We start from the raw sequence: 22943 nt of genomic DNA, 5'->3' as shown, positions 1-22943 counted from the left end.
TGTTTTTATTATCCCGTTTTTCTACAGACTTTCTACGCTTTCTTTTTACAATTTCCTGAACCAGAGAGTTTTTACTTGTAAGCTTTTTGGAGAAGAAATCTGCTACACTTTGAGAAGAATTCTGAACCCTATTATCTCTTCTGCGATTTTAATTCATGAATTCCTTTCCATCTGTTTCTGTGTTTCTTTTCTCCATGTCTGAGTAGATCTCTTAGCTAGATTAAACCGTTCAAAGGATTTCATGAGTTAAGGGATTAGATGCAAATAGGGCTTGATATCTATTGTCTTCACCATTGTTAGACTTAATGCTTAGGTTGAACTGATCACTCAATCTGCGATTTTAGGTTAATCTATTCATCAAAAGTGTAATAGGTTGCTAGAATAAACATTGGTGAGCGATTTGTCCTTAGCCAACGACAGTTGAAGTTAAGGCAAATCGTGAACAGATCAAACCTGCTAGCTAATGCTTGTCTGCAATTTTCTAAGTTCAAACGACAATTTAGGATTTAGGTTGTTAGACAAAGTTATCGAGATCACGACGGTGGATTGATAAGCTTTTATGTTTGAGTTCGAGACTTGCGTTACACTTGTGCCCTGAATAGTCATCTGGTTCTTATCTCTGAAATTCCTGCGAATTGCTTTGATCTAGTGCTTGTTTTAATTTGAATTTAAATCGTTGTTTGCCATTCTGTTTACTTTTTAGTTTTCGCAACAAACCATCTTTCGTCTTAGCTTTAATTCAATCCTCGTAAAGTCATAGAGTAACACTGGTCCTCTGGATTCCGAATCCTTTATATTACAACTACATCACTGTTCTATTGCAGTAGAAACTAGGAGTACATCCAGTGTGAATCAGCACTCTCGTGGTTCTGATCGATCCTAGGCTCAGAGAATAGGTCATGAATCTACTCTCATGCTTTATGAACAACTTAGAAGAGATGAGATCCAGATTATGGTCTAGAACAATAGAAATCCTAATCGATATATATGCTTGTCGATATCTTCAAACAACTTGACTCTCTGGGACTAATCTACATGATGCAAGGAATGATGAAAGACATAGAAGAATTCAAAAGAATGAAACAGAAAAGTTAATAAGATAAAAAGGAGAAAGAACAATGGATCTGGGGAAGAATCCCCATCTCCATCGCCTAACCCTAGAAAAACAGAGTTTGGTGGCTCAAAATCTCGTTACAGGAGCACACACCCGTTTAGCGCAACTAAGAAATGTATTTATAGGTCCTAAGGTCTTCCAGGACTCATTTAGGGCTTCTCTAAAGAGGAATGGCGAAGTGGGCTTTGATGTTGGGCCTTGTGGCTCGTCCTAAGGTCCACTGGGGGTGAGAGTCTTCCAGGGCAGGTAAAACATGTGTTTCCCGCGGGTGAGAGTCTTCCGAGACCGGTGAATTTGGTCAACTTGTTCTCCATGTATCTTTTGTTTGCACCGTTGGATCTTTGTGATGTAAAGTGCTATGGAAACCTGGTTGTCGCATCTTGATATTCTACAAAATAGAAATTGATCAGACGGTGAGAAAGTCTTCATTTGAAGACTCTGAGCAGAAAAAGTAGATTTCTTCCATTTTGCCATCATTTTCCCTAAATTTCCTGAAAAGAGCCTTGAAACTACAAATACATGAAAATTATAATAAAAGTTCCTAAAACTGATTAAAACCTTTGAAAAAGCATTTGAAATCAATGGTGAAAATGGGTCAAAAGCAGGTGTTATCATTCACCATACAATTACCAAGGTACGGATTCAATAATCAATTTGGAAAATAACAAGGAATCACAACAAACCAACTAGCCTCACAAATCGGAAGACTTGAGCAATCAATTCAGAAACTTGTCATGACAAATGAGAAGACAGCCAAATATATAAACGTGAAGGTTGATTGCATGTACAATAATCTAAACGGGAAGTTTGAAGCTCTGTCCAACCACGTCTAAACGTTAGATTTTCAAATCGCCCAGACAGCAGATTCCATGAAGAGACAGAACAGAGCTCTGTGGGGAAGAGTTGAGGATAACCTTAAAAGGTTATGCAATGCTATTACCATATTACTCGAACAAAGAGCAGCAGCCGATGAATAGGACAAGGAGACCTCAATTTTTGTGCCTCTCTATAAAGATTCTGATGCAAAGCAACTACCCTTCAAGGTATCTCAACGTTCTCCGTTTCAAAGGCTCACCAAGGCCGATGATCTGGGATGTTTCTCTTTCCTATGCTTCATTTCAGAAATCAAGTTCACAAGATTGTCTATGCGATTCTGGAGCCAATGTCAACATCATGTCCAAGACTTTTGCTGAGAAGTTAGGAATAAAAGCACTCAAGAAATAAACTGTTAAAGTTATTTTTGAAGATTTTTATCAAAAATATACCGAAGGGACGATTCAGGACCTGCAAATTATTTTCGGAAATAAGATTGTCCCAGCAGATTTCCAAGTTTTTTAGATGAATCCAGACAAAGAGAGAACGCTCATTTTTTGCCGCCCATTTCTAGTAACCGTTGGTGCGGTAATCGATCATGCAAACCGATGTGCCGTCTTTTTGAATGTGGATCGCAAGAAGTTCTATTCCACTGTTGGAGACGAAGTTCAGAATGACAAACAAACCTAAAGGTAATCGACCAAAAGAGAAGAAGAAGGAAAAACAAGACTACTAGACAAGACCCTTTTGCAAAAGTCAAGATTGTTGTCCCATCAGATTTAGTAGAAAGCAACAAAGAGCATATCCAAAAACTGATTGAAGGCACTAAAAAGGTCCTGACCAATGTTAAAGTCTCTAAGAAGAATAAAGGAAAGAAACTGGTACTACAAGAAGAGGAAGTTGAATCAACGAAGCTCAAGGATGTTGAAGGCACACCTAAGAAAGTGTCATATCCTCTTTCCTGATCCTCTTTACTTAAATCGAGCTAAAAGACTTAAAACAAAAGTGTTTAATGAAACCCATTTAGGTAAAATTTTCTAAAATTTCCTTTCTCTTTTTCAATTTATGTTTTTCTTTTCTTTTTTCTTTTAGTTTCAAGTGTTCCAATAAAACAAAAAGACAAAAAAAAAAATCAAAAAAACCAAAAAGAAGTGTGGGTTTTTAGTTGCTCGGTCCAGCAAAAATCAAAAGAAAGAAGTCAAATTGCAAGAGGATCGGCCGTGGTCGCGACCAATCGGCCCACGGCCGACCTAGCTTCGACCGCGATCCCAAGAACCTAGCCGCGGCCGAGCATGTGTTCACCGTGGTCGCGTGTCCTCTAACCGCGGCCGCTGGTCATTGAGCAAAACCCAAATTTTTCCTGTAATGCAATTCTGAACCGAATCCAATCCAGCTCATTCTGGATTCCCATAAGTTTAAAAATTTTCAGGTTTCTGATTCTGTAACCATCGGGCAGAAGGTAAGTCCTCACAAGCATTGAAATCCCGAACATTTCCCTTTTTGGCCATAAAAACACTTTTTAAAGAAAAGAAAAGAACTTTTTGGATTAAAATCCCTTTGTCTTCTTCTCTTCCAAAAGAGTTGGAGATTTAGGCGATAAAATATTTTCTTCAATTCTTAAGCTTTTTAAGAGATTTTTTGGCCAAACTTCACTATTTTTTCAAAGTAGATTTCAATTCTCTAACCATCCCTCCTTCTCCACCAAAGTATGAAGCTTAACCTCATCTTTTTCTTATAGTTTTAGAATCTAAGTTTTTCTCAAAAGCTTAGATCTGGATCTAATCTAGGTAGAGATTTATTTAAATAGTTTAGACTAACCTTCTAAGTTGTCTAGAAACCGATTTTAACACTTGGTTGATGAGAATCCGAGACTTTTGAAATTTGAAATCCCTAAAACTTCTTTGAAAAATTGAATTTGGAAGAATAAATTGGTAAAATTTATTTAAATCTTGTATGATTAGTGACTAGTATTAGGTAATCTATAGATTTTGCATAGAAATTGGTCATTCAAATCATTTTTTAGAGAATTTCTATGTCAAGAACATCACAAATCTGAATATGGCCATGAACTACTCGATTATTCGAAATTGGTATCAATATTACCCATCTGTTTATTTAATTAGCCTTTTGATACTTAAATGTGTATCCTTTATCATTAAACTAGTCAATTCAACTGCCATATTCACTATTTCGCCAAGAATTTCTCTTGTTTTGTAAGGACATGGATCAATCCCGATCTAAGAGGAGTAGTCGTACCAATGACAACCCAGATATAGCACCTGATGACACTACTCTTAAAGAGTACATCCTGAGCAATGCCAGACCAGGAGATTTGGGTCGCATAAAGAAGCCCCTCCATTGTTCACAGAAAGCCACTCTGCCCCCTGAGCCACAAAAGATTCGATACATCGGGAAGGAGATGAACCCGAGGGTTGATTATGCAAGGAAATTTAAGAAGTTGAACATCAAACTGACGCCTTGCATCGACTATCACACTCTCGAGATGCTTGGAACTAGAGAGGATGTTTTCTGGTACATTGTTGCACTTGGGCTGCGACCATACATGGCGCTGAATCTCCCCCACTTATGCTGATCTAGTCTGCGAGTTCTTATCGATAGCCACCCTTCACCACACGAAGAGGAGGAGCCCTAGAGCATCAGGTGGGATTCTATCTTTCTTTCTCCGCGGACAGTCCTAGTCACTCACTAATTGTGAGCTTTGTGAAGCTCTTAAGCTCCCATACATTGATGGCATTCACCTCGAGGAGGAACCTGACTTATACCTATGGACAGAGATGGGTCAAGGTGTTTATGACAGTGGAAGATCCAAGTCAGCTCTTTTCACTCACCCTGCGGTGAGAGTGGTGCACAAACTCTTAGCACACACAATTTTCTCTCAAGCCAACATGGGATGTATCCGCAAGTCCAAGCTTATTACACTTCAGATATTATTCTTGCACCACCCCAGACTTGCTTGTTTCGCTTGGATCATTGCACACAACATGGTGAAGGTAAACTATGATCTACATAGATGTGAGGATGCATATACTGCTTATGGGAGTACTATCACAGCCAAACTTCTGGCTGTAGGATTCAATTTCTCATCTGATGCTCCACTCTCTGAGGTTTACACCGAGAAGCACAGAGTCGGTTTACCTTCTGCATCAGTCCCGAGACTGTACGACAGAGCGCGCCCACGATGGACTCCGGGATCTGATGAGTTCCTACCATCTGTTCTTCTCCTGCTATACACTATTGGGCAGTATTTTCTAGTAAGGCCAATCGTGACGCAGCTGCAGCACGTTCTCGCTACCAGCCACAAGCTTTGACCAACCACGCCTCATCATCTACATCATTGTTCTCACGCCTGGATTTGGAGCGCAGAGTTGCGAGACAGGGTTGGCGATTTGAGCGTGTTGTCACCTTCTTACAGGAGCAGCACCAGTTCGATGAGGATTCATCTGCGGGGGAGGATTGATAGGATTTTGCATTGCATCATTCATACCATTCGACCATCATTCACGGTTCTATCATTATTTTCGTTCTAGTTCTTTATTTTCATTTTATGCTATCTACTTTATCATCCTTTCACCAACTGTCTCACACCAAGGACAGTGTGATTTATGTCTGGCAGAGGATATCTAATTTTCCTGTTTTCCTGTTTTGCTTTTCATTTTCAAGTAATTTTAAATCTTTTAATGTAACCTATTCGACTTTTAGTATTTTTCAGAAATGTTTGAAATAACACTATGATGATTCCAACCTGAATGCTTCTGCACTATGCATGATAGGTCATTTGTGGTTAGTACTAGACTAGGCGGTAGCTAGAGTATTTGCACTACGAACTCCCACCAGAGGACTTCTATTCATGGATATTTTTTCTGACAGGATATACTAGCTCTTTTTATTTGGCCTTTATATTGATATCTAATTTTCTCATCATTGACTATAGGCATGCATCGAGATATACATCTAGGACATTTTTTCCTCATTTTTACCACTCTTTTGTTGTCCTAGATGGCCAGTTCATCTTCAGCTAGTACCATACCTTTAACCCAATTCTTTATTTCGAGCCTCATGCATCCTCTCTTTAGTTTATATCAGCAGATATGTGCAAAAACGCCGGAGAGGAAAGAACAACACAGTTTTCAGTCAACCCAGCGATGTTAAGCTATTTTTAAAAGCTCGCCCTTAATGGTAACTTTCGTGACCCCCAAGACTCTATATCTAAAGGCATTTCTTCTTTCAGAAAAAAAAACGAGAAAATGATGAAAAATGGAAAGAAACGAAAGCCTAAAGAGTCTTAGATGGTCGGACAAATTTATATGGAGCAAAAGGCGATTGATATTCATCTAATGGAGTTATGGTTGCAACCCAGACAAAAATCTAAGTCTGGAGGAACTAAAAGGAGAACCAGAGGAAGATTAGAGATTTTATGGCAAGAAGAACATGATAGGAAATTGTGGATATCAACAGCTCCATCCTCTCTTGATATTTTGAATAATATTCTGCTTCTCCAGAAAGGGTAACTTGAAACACCTCAAACCCCACCCCTAGAAAATCCTTCTAATACCTAACCCTGATAGCCTTGCTTATACTTCTTTTGATGAGAACCATTGAAATTTTTAATACATGTTAAGAGCTACTTGACTGGAAATAAGATCTAAGTGTGTAGATTTTCGCATGACAGATTAATGGACTAGTTATGCTCGTATTTTGGTGAGAATTTTCTAGAGTAATCCCGACTGGTGCATAATGGTTGATTTTGGTCTAGAAGTATGGTCTCTGTGATTCTGCATTTTGGTCTGTTAGTTCCTGCATTTTCAAACTTCTCGCCGAGACTTGATCTTTGTGTTGTTTGAAGACAAACAAAAGTCTAAGTCTGGGGGAGTTGACAACACCAATTTTTGACCAATTTTATGGATCACTTTAATATCTTTTGCATGTGTTTTTACTCCATTTTCAAAGTTTTTAAAGAATTTCTATGTTTTCTGTTTTTAAAAGATTTTTTAGGTAATTTGGCAGAAAGAGGTGCAAATTGGAACAAAAAAACTTTTTTGGATAAATTTGAACCGTCAGAATTCTCAAGAAGAGACGAAGACATTCTCACCGTCTGATCATCCTCAAAATTGGACAATTAATAGAAAACTCAACCAGCTTTCAAATGCAAATAGTTTGGAGACATTCTGGCGGTTGGATCTCAAAATATTCCAATTGCCCCAGAGACATTTGAAGATGGCCACCAAGCTATGGGACCGCGACCAACAAGCCATTCACCACGGTCAGGGCTTTGCGACTGCGGCCAAGTACCCATTCCCACGGTCATGCATCGTGCGACCACGACCAGCTATCTCTGAGTTAAAAAGCCCATTTCTGAAGCCCAAGTCATTTCTCAGCCTAATTTTGAAACCCTACACGCCCTGGAGTATTGAAGACTATATGACGCTCTGGAGTATTGAAGACTATAAATACTTATCATTTAGATCATTTTTAGATATCTCTTCCATACTTTTACAGAGATAACTTTCTTAGCCGTTTTTAGCGATTTATAGAGAAGATTTCTCAACCTTGAGTTCATCAATACAGAAGCTTTCTTTCATCTCTTTTCTTTAATGTTTTTAATTGCTTTCATTAAAACCAATGATGATGTCAACCTCAACTATGTCTGAGTAGATCCCGAGTTGGGCATTGGGTTCCTGAAAGGGGCTCTCATAATCGAATAAGACAGCTAGATTTTTAGATTTGGGATTTTATTTATGTTCTTCGTTTATTCTTGTTCTTAATGCATGTATACTTGATTGATCACCTTGTGTCTGATCTAGATAGTTAGTGTTGCAAAGGTTTTCATTAAGTATCCGATATAGAATTAAATGAGCGATTCTTCCAAAGGAGTGGAAACCTACCTATGGGTGAGTCGTGAGTACTGACGAGTCCTGTGCAAGTTCCTGCGTCTTCTCCCTTCCAGGGCCAGAGTGAAAACCTACTGGTCAGGGTTGCGAGAGACACTTTGTTATGATTACGACAGTGACGTAGTCATACCGTCGTACTCTAGCTCTAGAACCCTAGATATATCGATATCCAAAAATCCCAATCTAGAACCCTAATTGTTGAAACCGATTATGATCCTCATAGAGTTCCCAAAAGCCTAGCGTTTTTAGTTATTGTTCACAACCTCATCGATTTGCTTAACTAGATTTTCATTTTTGCTTTGCTTTCATTCGATATCCTGCTTGCTTTCTAGGATAGTTTTATTTGCTTTCTCTAGTTTTAGATTAAATCGTGACTCAAATCCAACCTTTTAAAACCAATTAAGTCTAGACATAAATTTAAAAACCGTAGGAAAATATTCTACACACAATGTGAATTCGATTCCTAAGTACTACAATTGATTAGTTGTGCACTTGCGGCTTTCATTTGTTTCTTTTAGGGTAAATCTTGTTCCCTCACACCGCACACATCAGTTATTCACCATTCTGTTGAGGTTCGCCTACACACGACGTTTCATGGATAATACCTTGCTGAGCAAAAAAAATCTGATAAGCATATGAACTCTGAGCCATTATAACTTTTTATTGTTTTGACTTTGCACGTGAATTGCTGTTCAACAAGGCTAATAAAATTTTGAAGATGTAGAGGAACATCTTGTTTCGTTTTCAAAAGGTAAATCCACACAGCCCTTGAATAATCATCAACTAGTGAAAGAAAATATTGAGAGCCGCATATCATAGGAGTTCTATACGGACCCCAAAGATCACAATGCACCATTTCAAACGGAAAAATTATCTTATTACTGCTCAAAGGAAAAGAATCTCTTGTTTGTTTGGCCCAGATACAAATTTCACATGCCTTAGAATCAAAATCACTTAAATTAAAATCAGAAAACGGTAACAACTACAAAGCTTTCGAGATGGATGTCCCAAGCATCTATGCCACATATGAACGCACGATGAATCTGATCCATGTATAGCTGCAGAAACTTCCACGCCGCGAATATAATAAAGTCCAATTATTGCTCTCCCGCCCCAATCAGTTTCTTCTTGATGCGGTCCTGAATCACACAAAGTTTATCAGTGAGTTGAAAAATACAATGATGATCCCTAGTCAACTGCAAAACAGAGATGATATGGCATTGAAGTCCCTTGACAAAATACACATCTCGCAAAAACGTGATTTAGCTGAGCAGAACTACGACCAGCACCTCTATTGTTTCCTTTTATTCTTACGTTTATCCTCATACCACACCGGGTATCCAATCAGTCAAAAGCAATTGTCATAACCTGTGCGACCACAATGAGTGCATGCTCTATTTTTGGTTTGTGGAGCAGTTTGAACTGAAAAACTAAGAACATCGTGTATTTCTTCAATTAAATTTTCCAGTGATTTTGACTCTTCATCTTGAGTAAGTGCTTTGTAAGCTTCCTCCAACGAAGATAATGGCACACGAGACAAGAGATTTGACTTCACTTGTCCATACAAAGTTTAGTCAAGGCCCATGAGAAATTGGTGCAGTTTGTCTTCCTCACGTTCCTTATAAACTTCTTCCATGGTCTTGGCCTTTTTGTAGTCAGCCCAGCTTTTCCATAGTTGGGTTAATTTTCCATAATAAGTGATAGCTAAGACTTTTGGGTCTTTGAAGAGGTATCAATCCCCTGTAGTTGTAGTACAAGGGGTATCGAATCCAAGCTTGTGGTAGACACTAGTCTATGATGCTCATTGCTTAAGTCAAGCGCAATCAAGAAAGAGTTTTGTTATCTAAACTACTTAAAATGCAAGCAATGACAGAAATGAAACAAGTTAAGAGATTTAAGCTAGACTAAGATGCAAATAACAAGCAAATAACAAAACAGACGATTGGATGATGATATGAAATGATTAAATAGAGGTTCTAGACAGGATAAAGGACTCGGGTGCTTCCATGTCAAACTAGCGAGTTAATGAACTGATATGATCAAGCATCTTCATTTAACATGAACTCAAAGACAAGTTAATCCTCTCATGAAGGTATTAAGCTTCTAAACTGATCCCTTTCATACCAAAATCCCTTTTGATAAGCATAATTCAGAAAGCATTAATAATCAGCTCACTAAGTCAATTAAGAGAAGCAAACTATCATTATCATGATGAAAGACTCTTAAACCTCTAACCAACTGCTTCAGACATTTCTACAAACACTTTTGGTGCGAGAACATGTCTTAGATCTGGACCGCATATGATGTTCATGGATCCAGCTTAGAGATCTGTTCGGTTAGAGAATGAAATATGCAAGACTAGAACCTAAACTCGCTGATCTACCATGAAAGTACCCTAATCTACCTATCTAAAACCTCATAAGCGGACTACTCACTAATCATGAAGAGCTCACTTAATCATTTGCAAGATGTGAAGCTAGACATGATTAGAAGCTTTGATGATGATGAAAAGAAATGAAAGAGAACAAGATCTTTACGTGAAAACGAGATATCTGATTAAAGAAGCAAGTTTCACAAAAGAGGCAAGTTCAAAGCTAAAAACGGATAATATATAAGATAAGTAGGGTTTTAGTCCTAAAAACTATATATAGGGGAGCTAAGTGTTGCGGGTCAGCCCAGAACAAACCAGGTACTGAACCGGCCTTCTTGGGTCGTTGGGTGAGCACCTCGGTGTGTGAGAGAGTGAAGCCGAGGCCTTGATGTAGCGGGGTGCACGTGAGAAAAAATTCAAATGAAGATCACATGAAGAACACGTCAAGAGCGTGCATGAACCTTAGCCTTTGATCCATCTTCACGTGCAATCGTTAGATCAGCAAGTTCTTGAATCTGGGTTCGTGACAAGGGACCTCGGCATGCAATGCCGAGGGGCTTGGTAGTTGAGGGATCAAGGCAGATCAGGTCCGACATGCAATGCCGGGGTCTTGAGGCCGAGGTTTAAGTCCAACACTTCTTCAGCACGCATGCCTCGGTCTTGATATACTGAGGAGTTAGCACGAGGTTTGGACCAAAAAGCTTCATGGAACGAGCCTCGGCTTAGGCAATATCGAGGTAATGACACCGAGGCCCGTAGAAACACTTCGCACGTATCGTAGCTCTTGAAGCTTGTATCGATCCGCTTGTCTCCCGGTTGCAATAACTTTCAGCACATGACTCCAAATGACTAGCAACCAACTCCACGATCAACATTAATCATTCAGCTCAAACTTTGGTGAAGAAACTATCGGAGCTTGGGAAGTGGAAGACTCCCCGGATCGCTCATCTTTGCATCGCATCGCAACGGCATAAAAATAGCTCTTGCACCAGCGTTTACTCCAGAGACGATATCTTTCAGGCCACATCCAAATTAGGTGATCTCAGGTGTTCTGGAAAGAGAACTCAAAGATCTCAAATATTGATGAGGGCCCTGTAAACTGAGTCGAGATGGAAAGGCATCATCTCACGTGATCTTTAAAACTCATCGGATCGGCTTTTGAATGCATGCGAGACAGGTGTGTCTCCCGGTGGCGATATCTCTTTGCTCACTGCTCCGAATTCAATACCTCCAACTGTTCTGGGATCTTGACTTGATTATCTCCAACTTTGATGAAGACCCTGTTACTGATTCGGATCAGAAGCTTCCCCGGATCTGCAATCTTTGATGCGCGCAGGTGAAAATAGATTTTATTCGAGAAATGCTTTCCGCGGTAAGGAAAATATCCGAGAAACGTGTACCGCGGTAAGCTTTTAAGCCGATAAAAATTCTCCGTCTCGGCATAAAACTTCTCCCGACACCATTTTCACCCGGTACTGATTTTTGGCTGATGGAAATCACCCGATGGCATTTTTAGCCGATAAATTGATCCAGCCGGTACATGCTTTTGCCGAGAAATTCCTTAAATCGGTTTTCACCATTTTTAACCCTTTTCTTCATCGTTTCAACTCCTGATCACATATCTTGAACTCCAAATGGCCTCCAAAACACCTGATAAAGACTCCAAACTATGCAAAGACACATTGGGACCTAATGCACACCCTAAGGTCTAAATCGAAGCTTAAAGACCTAAAATGAATGAGAAAACACATGATTTGGACTCTAAAATGCGGCCTAAATGATGTAAATTATAGACACATCAACTCCCCCACACTTGTCCTTTGCTTGTCCTCGAGCAAAAAGATCAAATGAGGGAAAGAGGTTGGATGCAAAGGGACTTCATATTCCTTATGGGAGAGAGATACAATCACGAAGAGACTCAGATTCCAAGTTGCCAATTCCATGTGCAATGCAAGACTCTACTTTGATTTTCAAAATTCAACAAGCTCTTCTTATCACACGGTTCTTTGACATTCATTAAGCGTTTACCAAATGAATCTAGTGATGCAAGTTCAAGTGAGTAATGCTTGGTTAAGGGTGAGGCTATGAGATGAAAATGATCTCATTCAAATGCAAATGCACAAGCAAGGTTCAAAGCAATCAAGGATCTCTCTATGAACGATCAAAGCTTTGGCAGAATGCTAAAGGTAAAGAGCAATGGGCACATACAAGAGCAAGACTCAGCTTACTTCCCTTACCCAAAGACACTCTAGCTCACACTCTCAAAATGAACCTCACAACTCTCTTCTCACTCACTTTCATCTCTCAAAAAGGGGTTTTTTTCTTTTAGACTTTCGGCTTGGGATCTTCTTTTCACACTTAGCTATTTTTTTCACAACTTTGGTTATTTAACCTCTTACTTTCTCTTTTTAAACACATGAGCCGTTTTGGCTTCTTTTTCTTCTTCTTTTCTTTTCACTCAGAGGTTAGATACCTTCTTTAGACACCAAGAGCTCTCTTTCTTTTTTAAAACATAAGATCCAAGACCGGTTTCTTTGCTTTTCAAAACACTCACTTCTCATCACTCTCATTTTTACACACTCTCTCTTTTCTCTCTCAAAGATGATTTCTCTCAAAACTCTCAGTCAAACTTTCCACCACACTTATTCACAGCCTAGACCTAATAGCTCCTCGATGTTGGAACTAGACACTCATGAGACTTGCCCTTGTCGCTCTAAACCTAACACTTTCTGTTAAGCTTTGATCCAAGGTGCCCTCACAATTCACACACGAAATGCATTAGGGTTGAAAGAAGGATGGGTTCAGGGTGAGGAAAACTGATCCAAATGTGGATTTTGCTACTTGATATAAGGAAAAGAGTGGCAAAAACAGGTTTTAGCTCAAATATGTGTAAGTGTATCCACAATGCTCACTCAAATAATGCGTCAAAAGATATTTACAAGTCAGGTTCAATGCTTTTCACCTATTAAAGCCGAGTTCAAATTCAAACTTGCTTCTTAGATTCAAATCGTTTCAAGTCTCGCATGCAACAAGGAACCAACAAGCATGGAAATCTAAGTTCTCAAAGCGATGATCTCTCAAGGAAAATCCTATCATTACTCTCAATGCATTGATGCAATCCTATATGATGCAGCTAGACTCGATCCTAAAATGTGAAATGCGACTAGAATGAACATTTTTGTGAAAATTTTCTCATTTTTCATATGCACTAGACTTATATGAGACTCAAAATGCAAAAGATAAAATAAGAACACAGAAAACATGATCAGTAGACACAAAGCTCCTCCCCCACACTTAAATAACACAGTCCCTTGTGTTATAAAAGCGTGAGATAAAAGTAAAAGCAAAACAAGATCAATGCGAAATGATACAAACAAGATGCATATGTACAAGGGTTTGAAGTCTTTACCTCAATCACTGAGGTCGGATCCCACGTAATACGAGGGATTGGAGGTGGAGCAAGATGGTGTTGGCTCCCTTGGTGGACTGCTCTCGGATGAGTCAGGTTGAAATGCCGTGGCCGGGTTAACCCAATCTTCTTTACCTGGTGGAAACACAGGATCACGAGTATTGGAACTCTCACCAACTTCTTCTCTTGTAATCGGTTCAGGTGAGGTGGCCGAGCCTTTATCAGGTGAGGCAGGAGCTGTGAGCTTCTTTACTTTCTTCTTAAGATGCCTCACACAAGCAACGATCTTGTGAATTGTTTTGTCCTGCCATTTGCACCACTTTTGAAGACCATTGACCCTTGAGTACAGCTTCCTCGTGTGATACTCAGGCTCACCCCAAACATAAGGGTCAAAGTGGTATCGGCCAGCTCGCATTCTTCTTTCAAAAGCTCTTGGATCTTCATTCTCACACCCGTCGGCTCTTCCTTCGTTCCGAGGCCTACTAGACTCAGCCTTCTCTTCTTTCATTCCCTTGCGAAGTGGTGGATCGATTGATGGGTTGTACAGCTGATCTTTGAGCAGGTAGAATGAGACATTGCGTCTCTCTTGTAGTGTTGTGAGGGCTCGGTTGGGCAGGAGAACCTGCGTATCATCCCTGTGCAGCAACTTGAAGTTGTAAGCCCATTTGTTCCCTACCTTGCCTTCGAAGAAACCGCTTTTGCTCAGATATTGGTCATCTATGAGACTCAGTTTGGCTTTGGTATCAGGGAACACAAAACCCCTTGCTCACAAGATCTTTGTCACCATCAAACCGTTCTAAAGCCACCTGGTTCCTCTCTTTCTTCGATCACACCATACATTGTGCCGGTAAGTGAACATTTGAATCGCAAAGAACGCGCCTAGAGAAGGCTCATGCATCGGCCCTTCAAACTCCTTTTTGTTCTTCGTGTGAGAGATGAGTGGCTTCAGGCCAAGACCTAGCATTTCTAGCTCGTTCAAGTGAATGACCCCAGGGTTGTAGGTTGAGAAAAACATGCATCCCAAGACTCTGTTGGCGTATCTGATCGCCGGGTTTCTGATGCAGCTTGTCTTGCTCTTCCCTCCAACATACGGTCCAAAGGCAATGGTTTCCCAAAGAGCAGCAATCTCTTCTTTGGGGTACACAAACTTCTCCAAAGAGCTCTCATTCCTCACAAAGCCAAAGATCTCATAAATCTATTTGAAACTCACTTTATAACCGACCCCATCCATTTCAAAACTCAATGTGACCAAAGCCTTTCCCATGTAATTGCTTGGGATCTCTCTTGGGGTAAATGAACACGTCTAGTGGGCCAGGAACTGCTGAGTGATCTCTTCATAAGCAACGTCTCTCATCTCGAAGAATGATGCTAAGTCCATGTTTTCGAAAATGAGCTTAACATCATCGAGAATTTCCAGCTTGCTCAACAGCTCAATATCAGGGAATCGACCTTGAGCCACTTGCACCTTGTTAAACTGGTCCAAGTATTCCCCAGTAGTTGGAAAGTGATGTCCTTCAGGCTCGGCTTTCGGTTCTTTCTTTGCCTTTTCAGCACACTCAGCATCAGGTTCAGGTGCAGCTTCTCTTTCAACCGTGGCCTCAGCTCTCTCTTCATCAGGTGCCGAAGCTATCTGCTTCCCTTTCCTTTTTGGCTCAGGCACAGGTACAAGCGCAAGCTCGTCATTCCTTGCACGCTTCAGAGCTGGCTCGCCATCGGCTCCTTTGGTGCTTTTGGTGGATTTCTTGCTGGTTCCTCCAGGTCTTGCTGAGGCCACAGCCTTGCTTTTGCTGACCTTCCTCTGAACTTCCTTCCTTTGAGATAAAGTAGCTGTTCTCTCAGTCATCTGCAAGAGAATCCTCAAAGAAAGAGTAAGCACCAAGTATATCGCTAAACTCAAGTGCAAGAGAACGAACAAGAACAGAGCTTTCTCTCAAAAATCAATGGTCAATGGTTTCTCAAGCTCAAAATGGTCAAGAAACGAGTCAACATGATTGCTAAACGCAGAGAAAAACAAGCAACTCAGCCGAGAAACCATTTCACCATTAAAGCCGATTTAAAGCACAATATCTCATGAATTTTAAAAACTCAAGAACAGGCGATTTTCAATGCAAGAACCGGTTTTTCATGTGTTGTCTAATGGAATTTCTAAAATTGTTCCCAAAGTTTTTAACAGCCTAAAAGAATCAATTCCACATTTTACAAACAATAAAGCTCGCAAACGATAATGGAAAAGGTGAGTTCTTTAAAATGCAAATACCTTTGGGAACACAGGATTCAAGCTCAGTGAGATGCATATGCAGAGTATACAACACTCTAACGAGTTCAGAGCACTTGAAATCGCGTGAAATGAATGAGAAATGAAAGAGATATGCTCGTAAAATGCAGAGAAAAGGGTGAAGAAGGCAAATTCTGCTTTTGGCTCGGTATGGGCTGGAGTCTCTTTTCCAGCTGGAGTTTGGACTGTTGTGGCACTGGTCCCCCCTTCCTCAAAGACTCCAGCCGTTGACTGCGCCTAAAAACGCTTTGACCGAGCGTTTAAACTTATTTTACCCCGCAAAACCTTCAAATGACCGCGGTGTGGATAAGACGTGGGCCATACATGCTTATCTCATTTTTCTAGGTTAGACACAAGCAGCCTTGGTGTGTTCCACCCCGAGGGTACCAGACCGAGGGCTTAGAGCTCATGCTAACACAGAATTTTTCTTGTCTCTCAAGTCTTTTCCATTGACCACTTAAACCTTCTCCTTTGACTTAAGTGTCCCAAGTGTTCTACTTGTTTGCTCTTTCTCGTTACCAGGCACTTTGACATGCTCCACCACGAGGGCATCATGTCGAGGGGACCTATTTTGGTGAGAACACTTGGTGTTTGGGGGCTTAAGTGACTCGGCCTCGATGTAAAGAGGTCGCGGCTTCAGGTCGAGGTTTTAACCGTTTCTTTTGAACATTGACCCTTGGTATGTTTATACCGAGGTGTTTACACCGGGGTTCTTCCCCCACACTTAGTCTTTTCGCACTTTCTTTATCCTTCTCACACGGCTCCAGTGTTATTAAGACGAGGAGTTTAGCCGAGGTTTTGAAATATTCACGCGGTAAAAGATGACCATGGCATGATTATGCCGAGGGGCTTGGTAATCGAGGGATCAAGGCAGATGAGGTCCGACATGCAATGCCGGGGTCTTGAGGCCGAGGTTTAGGTCCAACACTTAGTTGTTTTCAGCTTCGCTTCTTCAGCATGTGTGCCTCGATCTTCATATACTGAGGATTAGCACAAGGTTTGGACCAAAAAGCTTCAGGGAACGAGCCTCGGCTTAGGCAATATCGAGGTAATGACACCGAGGCCCGTAGAAACACTTAGCACGTATCGTAGCTCTTGAAGCTTGTATCGGCCCGCTTATCTCCCGGTTGCAATAACTTTCAGCACATGACTCCAAATGACTAGAAACCAACTCCACGATCAAGATTACTCATTCAGATCAAACTTTGGTGAAGAAATCATCGGATCTTGGGAAGTGGAAGACTCCCCGGATTGCTCATCTTTGCATCACATCGGAACGGTATAAAAACAGCTCTTGGACCAGCGTTTACTCCGGAGACGATATCTTTCAGGCCACAGCTCCAAATTAGGTGATCTCAGGTGTTCTGGAAATAGAACTCAAAGATCTCAAATATTGATGAAGGCGTAAACTGAGTCGAGTTGTAAAGGCATCGTCCCACGTAATCTTTAAAACTCATCGGATCGGCTTTTGATTGCATGCGAGACAGGTGTGTCTCCCGGTGGCGATATCTCTCTGCTCACTGCTCCGAATTCAGTACCTCCAACTGTTCTGGGATCTTGACTTGATTATCTCCAACTTTGATGAAGAACCCGTTACTGATTCGGATCAGAAGCTTCCCCGGATCTGCAATCTTTAATGCGTGCAGGTGAAAATAGATTTTAGCCGAGAAATGCTTTCCGCGGTAAGGAAAATATCCAAGAAACGTGTACCGGAGTAAGTTTTTTAGCCGATAAAAATTCTCCGTCTCGGCATAAAACTTCTCCCGACAGCGTTTTCACCCGGTACTGATTTTTGGCCGATGAAATCACCCGATGGCATTTTTAGCCGATAAACTGATACAGCCAGTACTTGCTTTTGCTGAGAAATTCCTTAAAGCGGTTTTCACCATTTTTAACCCTTTTCTTCACCGTTTCAACTCCTGATCACATCTCTTGAACTCCAAATGGCCTCCAAAACACCTGATAAAGACTCCAAACCATGTAAAGACACATTGGAACCTAATGCACACCCTAAGGTCTAAATCAAAGCCTAAGGACCTAAAATGAAAGAGAAAACACATGATTTGGACTCTAAAATGCGGCCTAAATGATGTAAATTATAGACACATCAATAAACTTCAATCGCCAATCCCATTTGTCTAAAATTGGCCAACTATGTCTTAAGATGTTGAACACGCTGAGCATTCTTAACTCCAATGTGTGTCCAACGTTGAGAGTCATCAATATAAGACATCGAGTCAGAGAGATTCTCATCAATTGTGAGTTTGATTCATGAAACTACGAGAGCATTGTTTGCAGTCCAATCTTCAAAGTCAATAAATGTCTCCTCCGGCTGTGGTATGGTACCATCCAAAACCAAACTTTTTTTTTGCCTTCAGTTCTAAACAAAGATTTGCGGTCCACTGATCGTAATTTGGACCATGCAACATGGCTTTGGAGATCAGAGTACCAGGATTATCTCCAGAAGTTTAATCATACGGCGATATGGTACAACGAGTTTCAGTAGGAGTTGTAGAAACCATCAGAACAATTGTCGAGTTTTTATCACCCCTTGTGAATAAACAATTGTCTCAGAGTGAAAACAAAAATGTTTAGGTCAAAGACCAAAAGAAAACACAACTAAGAATGAGATTTCGCAGCGGAAATTTGAAATCCCTTTAATTGAGAAACAATAAAACCTTGTAATAGTTTAAGTTTTAGAGCTTTGATACCATGACAAGAAACTTTTAGAAGTTGTAAAAAGGTTTCTTATTCATATCAATAAAGATGCTACGCCTTATATACACAATATAATTAACCTAATACATTAATATTAACAATGTGGGACAAACAGTGGCGGAGCCACATTCATCAAGGTGGGGTCATTTGCCCCTAATGAAATTAAAAAATTGGTGTATTTTTTCAAAGCTTGGTGTCATTGCCCCCACTAAGAATATCATATATATCTCTATTTGACCCCAGTGAAAAAAATTTCTAGCTCCGCCACTGGGGACAAACACTATAAGATCTGAATATGGTCTAATACCGCTAGCATTTCGTTTTTGATATATTTTTTCTTGTAATGCTTTATATATTAAAAAAATGTCAAAATACATAAAATAGAAAATCTAGTAAAATTTCAGAATTTCAAGAAAAAAAGGCAAAAGTAAAAAGAATTCACTAAAATCTTCTTTTTTTTTTTACTAAAATCTTCTTTTTTTTAATATTTATTCTAAAATCTTTTTTTTTTTTTTGAGAAAGAGATCTAACCATCTAGTAAAACGTAATTTTGCTCCAAAATTTCATTCTAAAGTAGTTAATCAATTCGGCCATTTGTACAATCATCTTTCATGGAAATTAGAGTAACTGTAAATTAGTTCACTGAGATCTATAAACATGCACCAAGCCACCAACTAATCCCACATAAGAAATGTTCATGTGTTTGATCGTATTACGGTATAAGAACATCCAAAATTCTAATAATTATACTTAAGAGAACAATTTAGTAGATCACAAACAAAATGACTATCATCAAACAATGCATTGATTTTTAAATTTAAGCATGAAAAAAAAGTCAATGTTAAACATGAAACGGGTGAGCTTTTTCTGCCTAAATTTAGAAATTAATACTACAAAATAGGGAATTTAATTTGCGCATTTGATAGTTCAAAAATAAATATGCTTTGAAATATTTCGAGAATTAAATGACTAATTTCCCATTTGAATGGTTGGAATAACAATTTCACGTCAAGTAACGAATCTTGGTCAGATTGCCTATGCTTTGTCCTACCAACAATAATAATAAATGTAATAAAAGAAAACGAAAAACATTTAAAAGAAGAAAGCTCCATCTGAATATTGTGATACAAGTGTGTACAGTTTTTCTACCTCTACACATAAGCTCAATGTAAAAGTTTCATTATCACATAAAATGCTAAGGATTGTAAACTCCTCATCTCCTTCGAAAACCGTATCTTCTAGAAAGTTCCATTCATAATTCCAACTCAAATGAAGAAAAAAAGTGAATGGGATCTTCTGTGTCTGAGTTCTAACTTCAAAACCTTTGTCGGATGTAGTTTGGGAGACAAGAAGGATCCAAGTCCAACGAGCGTTTGAGTTTGAGAATCTACATAAGCTCCTTCTTCACCTGTTCTGCCTACGTTTGCGAAAATGTCTGAGGATGAAACTGTCTGCATACAGAGGATACTTCTTTTTTATTAGACCTTTTATGCATTTCCAATACGAAAAGTCGACTACTTCTCCATCTTTTCGAACTATAAACATACATCGAGAGCTCTCAAATTCTGGGTGATGCCCAACCTGCAACAACAAAAACCGAGGACATCAAGTTATTATAAGTTGCTAAGCATTTGGATTAAGTCTAGACAGATCTCTTCTCCCTAATTCATTTCTATCTTTGTTATGTAAAACATGAAAGTGTATGTTGATCATACTAACAAGAGACCTGTACGAAGACAAGAACAGCTTGAAAGCGCGGACAAAGAATCCGAAAATGAAAACATAAACCGATGCAAAGTTGTCCAACGAAACTAATTACAGAAGCTACAGGTTCACTTAGTAAAGGCTCATGTTGTTTCCAAATCAAGAAAGCATGATACCATACCATGATATAGTCTATTCCACATCCGATCTTCTTCTCAACTTCAGGGTGATAAGGAAGCAGCATCTCAATGATTGTTCTCTCGTGCTCGGGGCTTAGCCTATCTCGGTTTGCATATCTGTGAATTTGAATCATAAGGACTCTTATCATACAGATGAACATATAAACAGCAAACACAACATCACATATCTGTTTTGGCATTTCACAATCCAATCCATACTTAGCACCATTCAAACAATAAAGCAGCTAATCTCTTTAGACTCATCCATAAAGCAAATCAAGAAATGCTTCTAGATTACGACTTAGTACCATTTCCAAGTTATAAAAGAGAATCCCGAGCTCTCATTTCAGAAATTTTACGATCATATCAACCAATCAAAACTCGATTAAACAACAAAAACACCAACAATTTGTAAAGTTCCCCAGCTAATCTCTTTACACTCATTCATAAAGTAAATCAAGAAATGCGTCCAGATTACGACTTAGTACCATTTCCAAAGTTATAAAGAGAATCTTAAGCTCTAATTTCAGAAAAATTTCGATCATATCAACCGATTAAAAACTCGATTAAACAACAACAACACCAACAATTTGTAAAATTCCCTATTCTAGTGAAGAAAATGTGCAGTCGATTGCTTATAGTAGCAAATTTTGATCGTAAGAATGAGATACGAAATTCGAAAACTAGAGAAAAAAAAATGCAGACATACTTTCCAGAGTGAAGAATCATCCTGACGAAACCAACAAGAGGAACAGTAACCTCGAGGATTTTATCTTCCCAATCCACAAACTCATCACCCTCGCCGCTCTCATCTTCTTCTCCGGAGGATTCCTCTTCCTCAGACGAAATTCGCGGCCGACGAAGCAAGTCCGAGCCGTACGACTCCGTGTTACCGATCCTAGCGCCGTCCGATTCCGTTCGCAACGCACGAATTTTGGGCCTGAGCGTGAGGGAAGCTGAGTCGCCGCGACCGCGCGGGAAATATAAACAGAGAGGTGAGGGAGAGAAGGAGAAGATGTAAGCTCGGCAGCGGAAACACGGCGGAGCCACTGGCGACGTCGATGAAACTGAAGCTAAGCTCATGCCGGAAGATTTATGGGAAGTGGAGAGGGAGAGGGAGAGAGAGAGAGAGAAAGAGAGCTAAACGGTTACATTATCCATTTGCAGGCGTACCGTGGAAAGCTTGCGACCAGAGAATGGGCGGATGGAAGAGGAAGTCTGCGAATGGATATTATTTGGGCCTAGTGGGCTTCACCATGTTTTTGCCGATGTTTTGATTAAATTGGTGGTTGGAACTTTTTTTCTTTTCCTTTATTTATCTATTATAAATTACAAAAATAATTATATATCTATTCTATTAAAACAGAATTACTTTTAGTGTTTGTTTCCAAACGCACCTAAAACTTTTTAAAATATTTTATTTTATATTATATTAAATTTTGAAAATTGGTTATTAATTTAGATATTGTTAGATATCCTTAAATATAAGTTATATTTAATTTGAATTTCAAATTATTTGAAATTTTTTTCTACTAATTTGAATTACAAAAATTTAGATTCAATTTAATTTAAAATTAAAAAAAATATAAATAAATTTACTACTAAAATTTAGATGATAATTTTAGTTACTTGAAAATTCTTTGAATACATGTTAGATTTAATTTGAATAAAATTTTCATAATAACACAAATGATAAATAAATATTTTATTGTATTTTATCATAATCGGTCTAAAGTTTAAATATTTAATATTGATAAATATTTATATTATACAATAATATGATGGAGCAAGTTAAAGTTATGCATTTATAATTACAGTTTTATTCGGATTACTTTATCAAAACATGTAAAATATTTAAAAAATAATTTGAGATAATTAAACGAACCGGTTAGCCAGTTCATAGATATGTAGATTGTTTATGTGTAAATCTAAATTTACATAATAACAAAGTTCATAATTAACATAGATCAATATATACTTAATTAACTCATATTCTTATTCTACTAATATAGAAATTTATACTATTCAAAGTTAAAACATGATAACCAATTTCTTGATTTAAAAAAAAATAAATTATAAATAAAAATGAAAAATAATTATACATTGGTTATTAATTTAGATATTGTTAGATATCCTTAAATATACGTTATATTTAATTTGAATTTCAAATTATTTGAAATTTTTTTCTATTAATTTGAATTACAAAATTTTAGATTCAATTTAATTTAAAATTAAAAAAAAATATAAATAAATTTACTACTAAAATTTAGATAATAATTTTAATTACTTGAGAATTCTTTGAATACATGTTAGATTTAATTTAAATAAAATTTTTATAATAACACAAATGATAAATATTTATATTATACAATAATATGGTGGAGCAAGTTAAAGTTATGCATTTATAATTACAGTTTTATTCGGATCAGTTTATCAAAACATGTAAAATAT

At 38.6% G+C, this 22943-nt stretch overlaps 1 protein-coding gene across 2 annotated transcripts; it reads right to left on the bottom strand.

Annotated features, from left to right (window-relative positions):
* Positions 1-19696: 19696 nt before the first annotated feature.
* LOC18010663 (protein DCL homolog, chloroplastic) lies at positions 19697-21672 on the bottom strand. Of its 2 annotated transcripts, XM_006393576.2 has the most exons (4): positions 21202-21672; positions 20495-20609; positions 20157-20190; positions 19697-20060 (listed from the first exon to the last, which is right to left on the bottom strand). In XM_006393576.2, exons 1-4 carry the CDS (start codon positions 21573-21575, stop codon positions 20014-20016), a joined length of 570 nt encoding a protein of 189 aa, XP_006393638.1. In that variant the 5' UTR covers positions 21576-21672; the 3' UTR covers positions 19697-20013. The 2 variants fall into 2 exon arrangements, with proteins under 2 accessions (XP_006393638.1, XP_006393639.1); XM_006393577.2 differs by having other exon boundaries at positions 19697-20190.
* Between the last annotated feature and the right edge of the window lie 1271 nt (positions 21673-22943).

This window comes from Eutrema salsugineum, unplaced genomic scaffold (genome assembly GCF_000478725.1).
Source record: "Eutrema salsugineum unplaced genomic scaffold, Eutsalg1_0 scaffold_7, whole genome shotgun sequence".
NCBI classification, from domain to species: domain Eukaryota; kingdom Viridiplantae; phylum Streptophyta; class Magnoliopsida; order Brassicales; family Brassicaceae; genus Eutrema; species Eutrema salsugineum.
This window is presented reverse-complemented; position numbering and strand designations above follow the sequence as displayed.

Bases quoted from the DNA above. Each gene is read 5' to 3' on its own strand.
- LOC18010663 (XM_006393577.2), bottom strand. From the start codon at position 21,575: ATGAGCTTAGCTTCAGTTTCATCGACGTCGCCAGTGGCTCCGCCGTGT. The intron at 20,610-21,201 runs GTATGTCTGCAT...TCAAATTCACAG, and splicing joins ATGATTCTTCACTCTGGAAA to ATATGCAAACCGAGATAGGC. The intron at 20,191-20,494 runs GTATGGTATCAT...TTGTTGTTGCAG, and splicing joins GTGGAATAGACTATATCATG to GTTGGGCATCACCCAGAATT.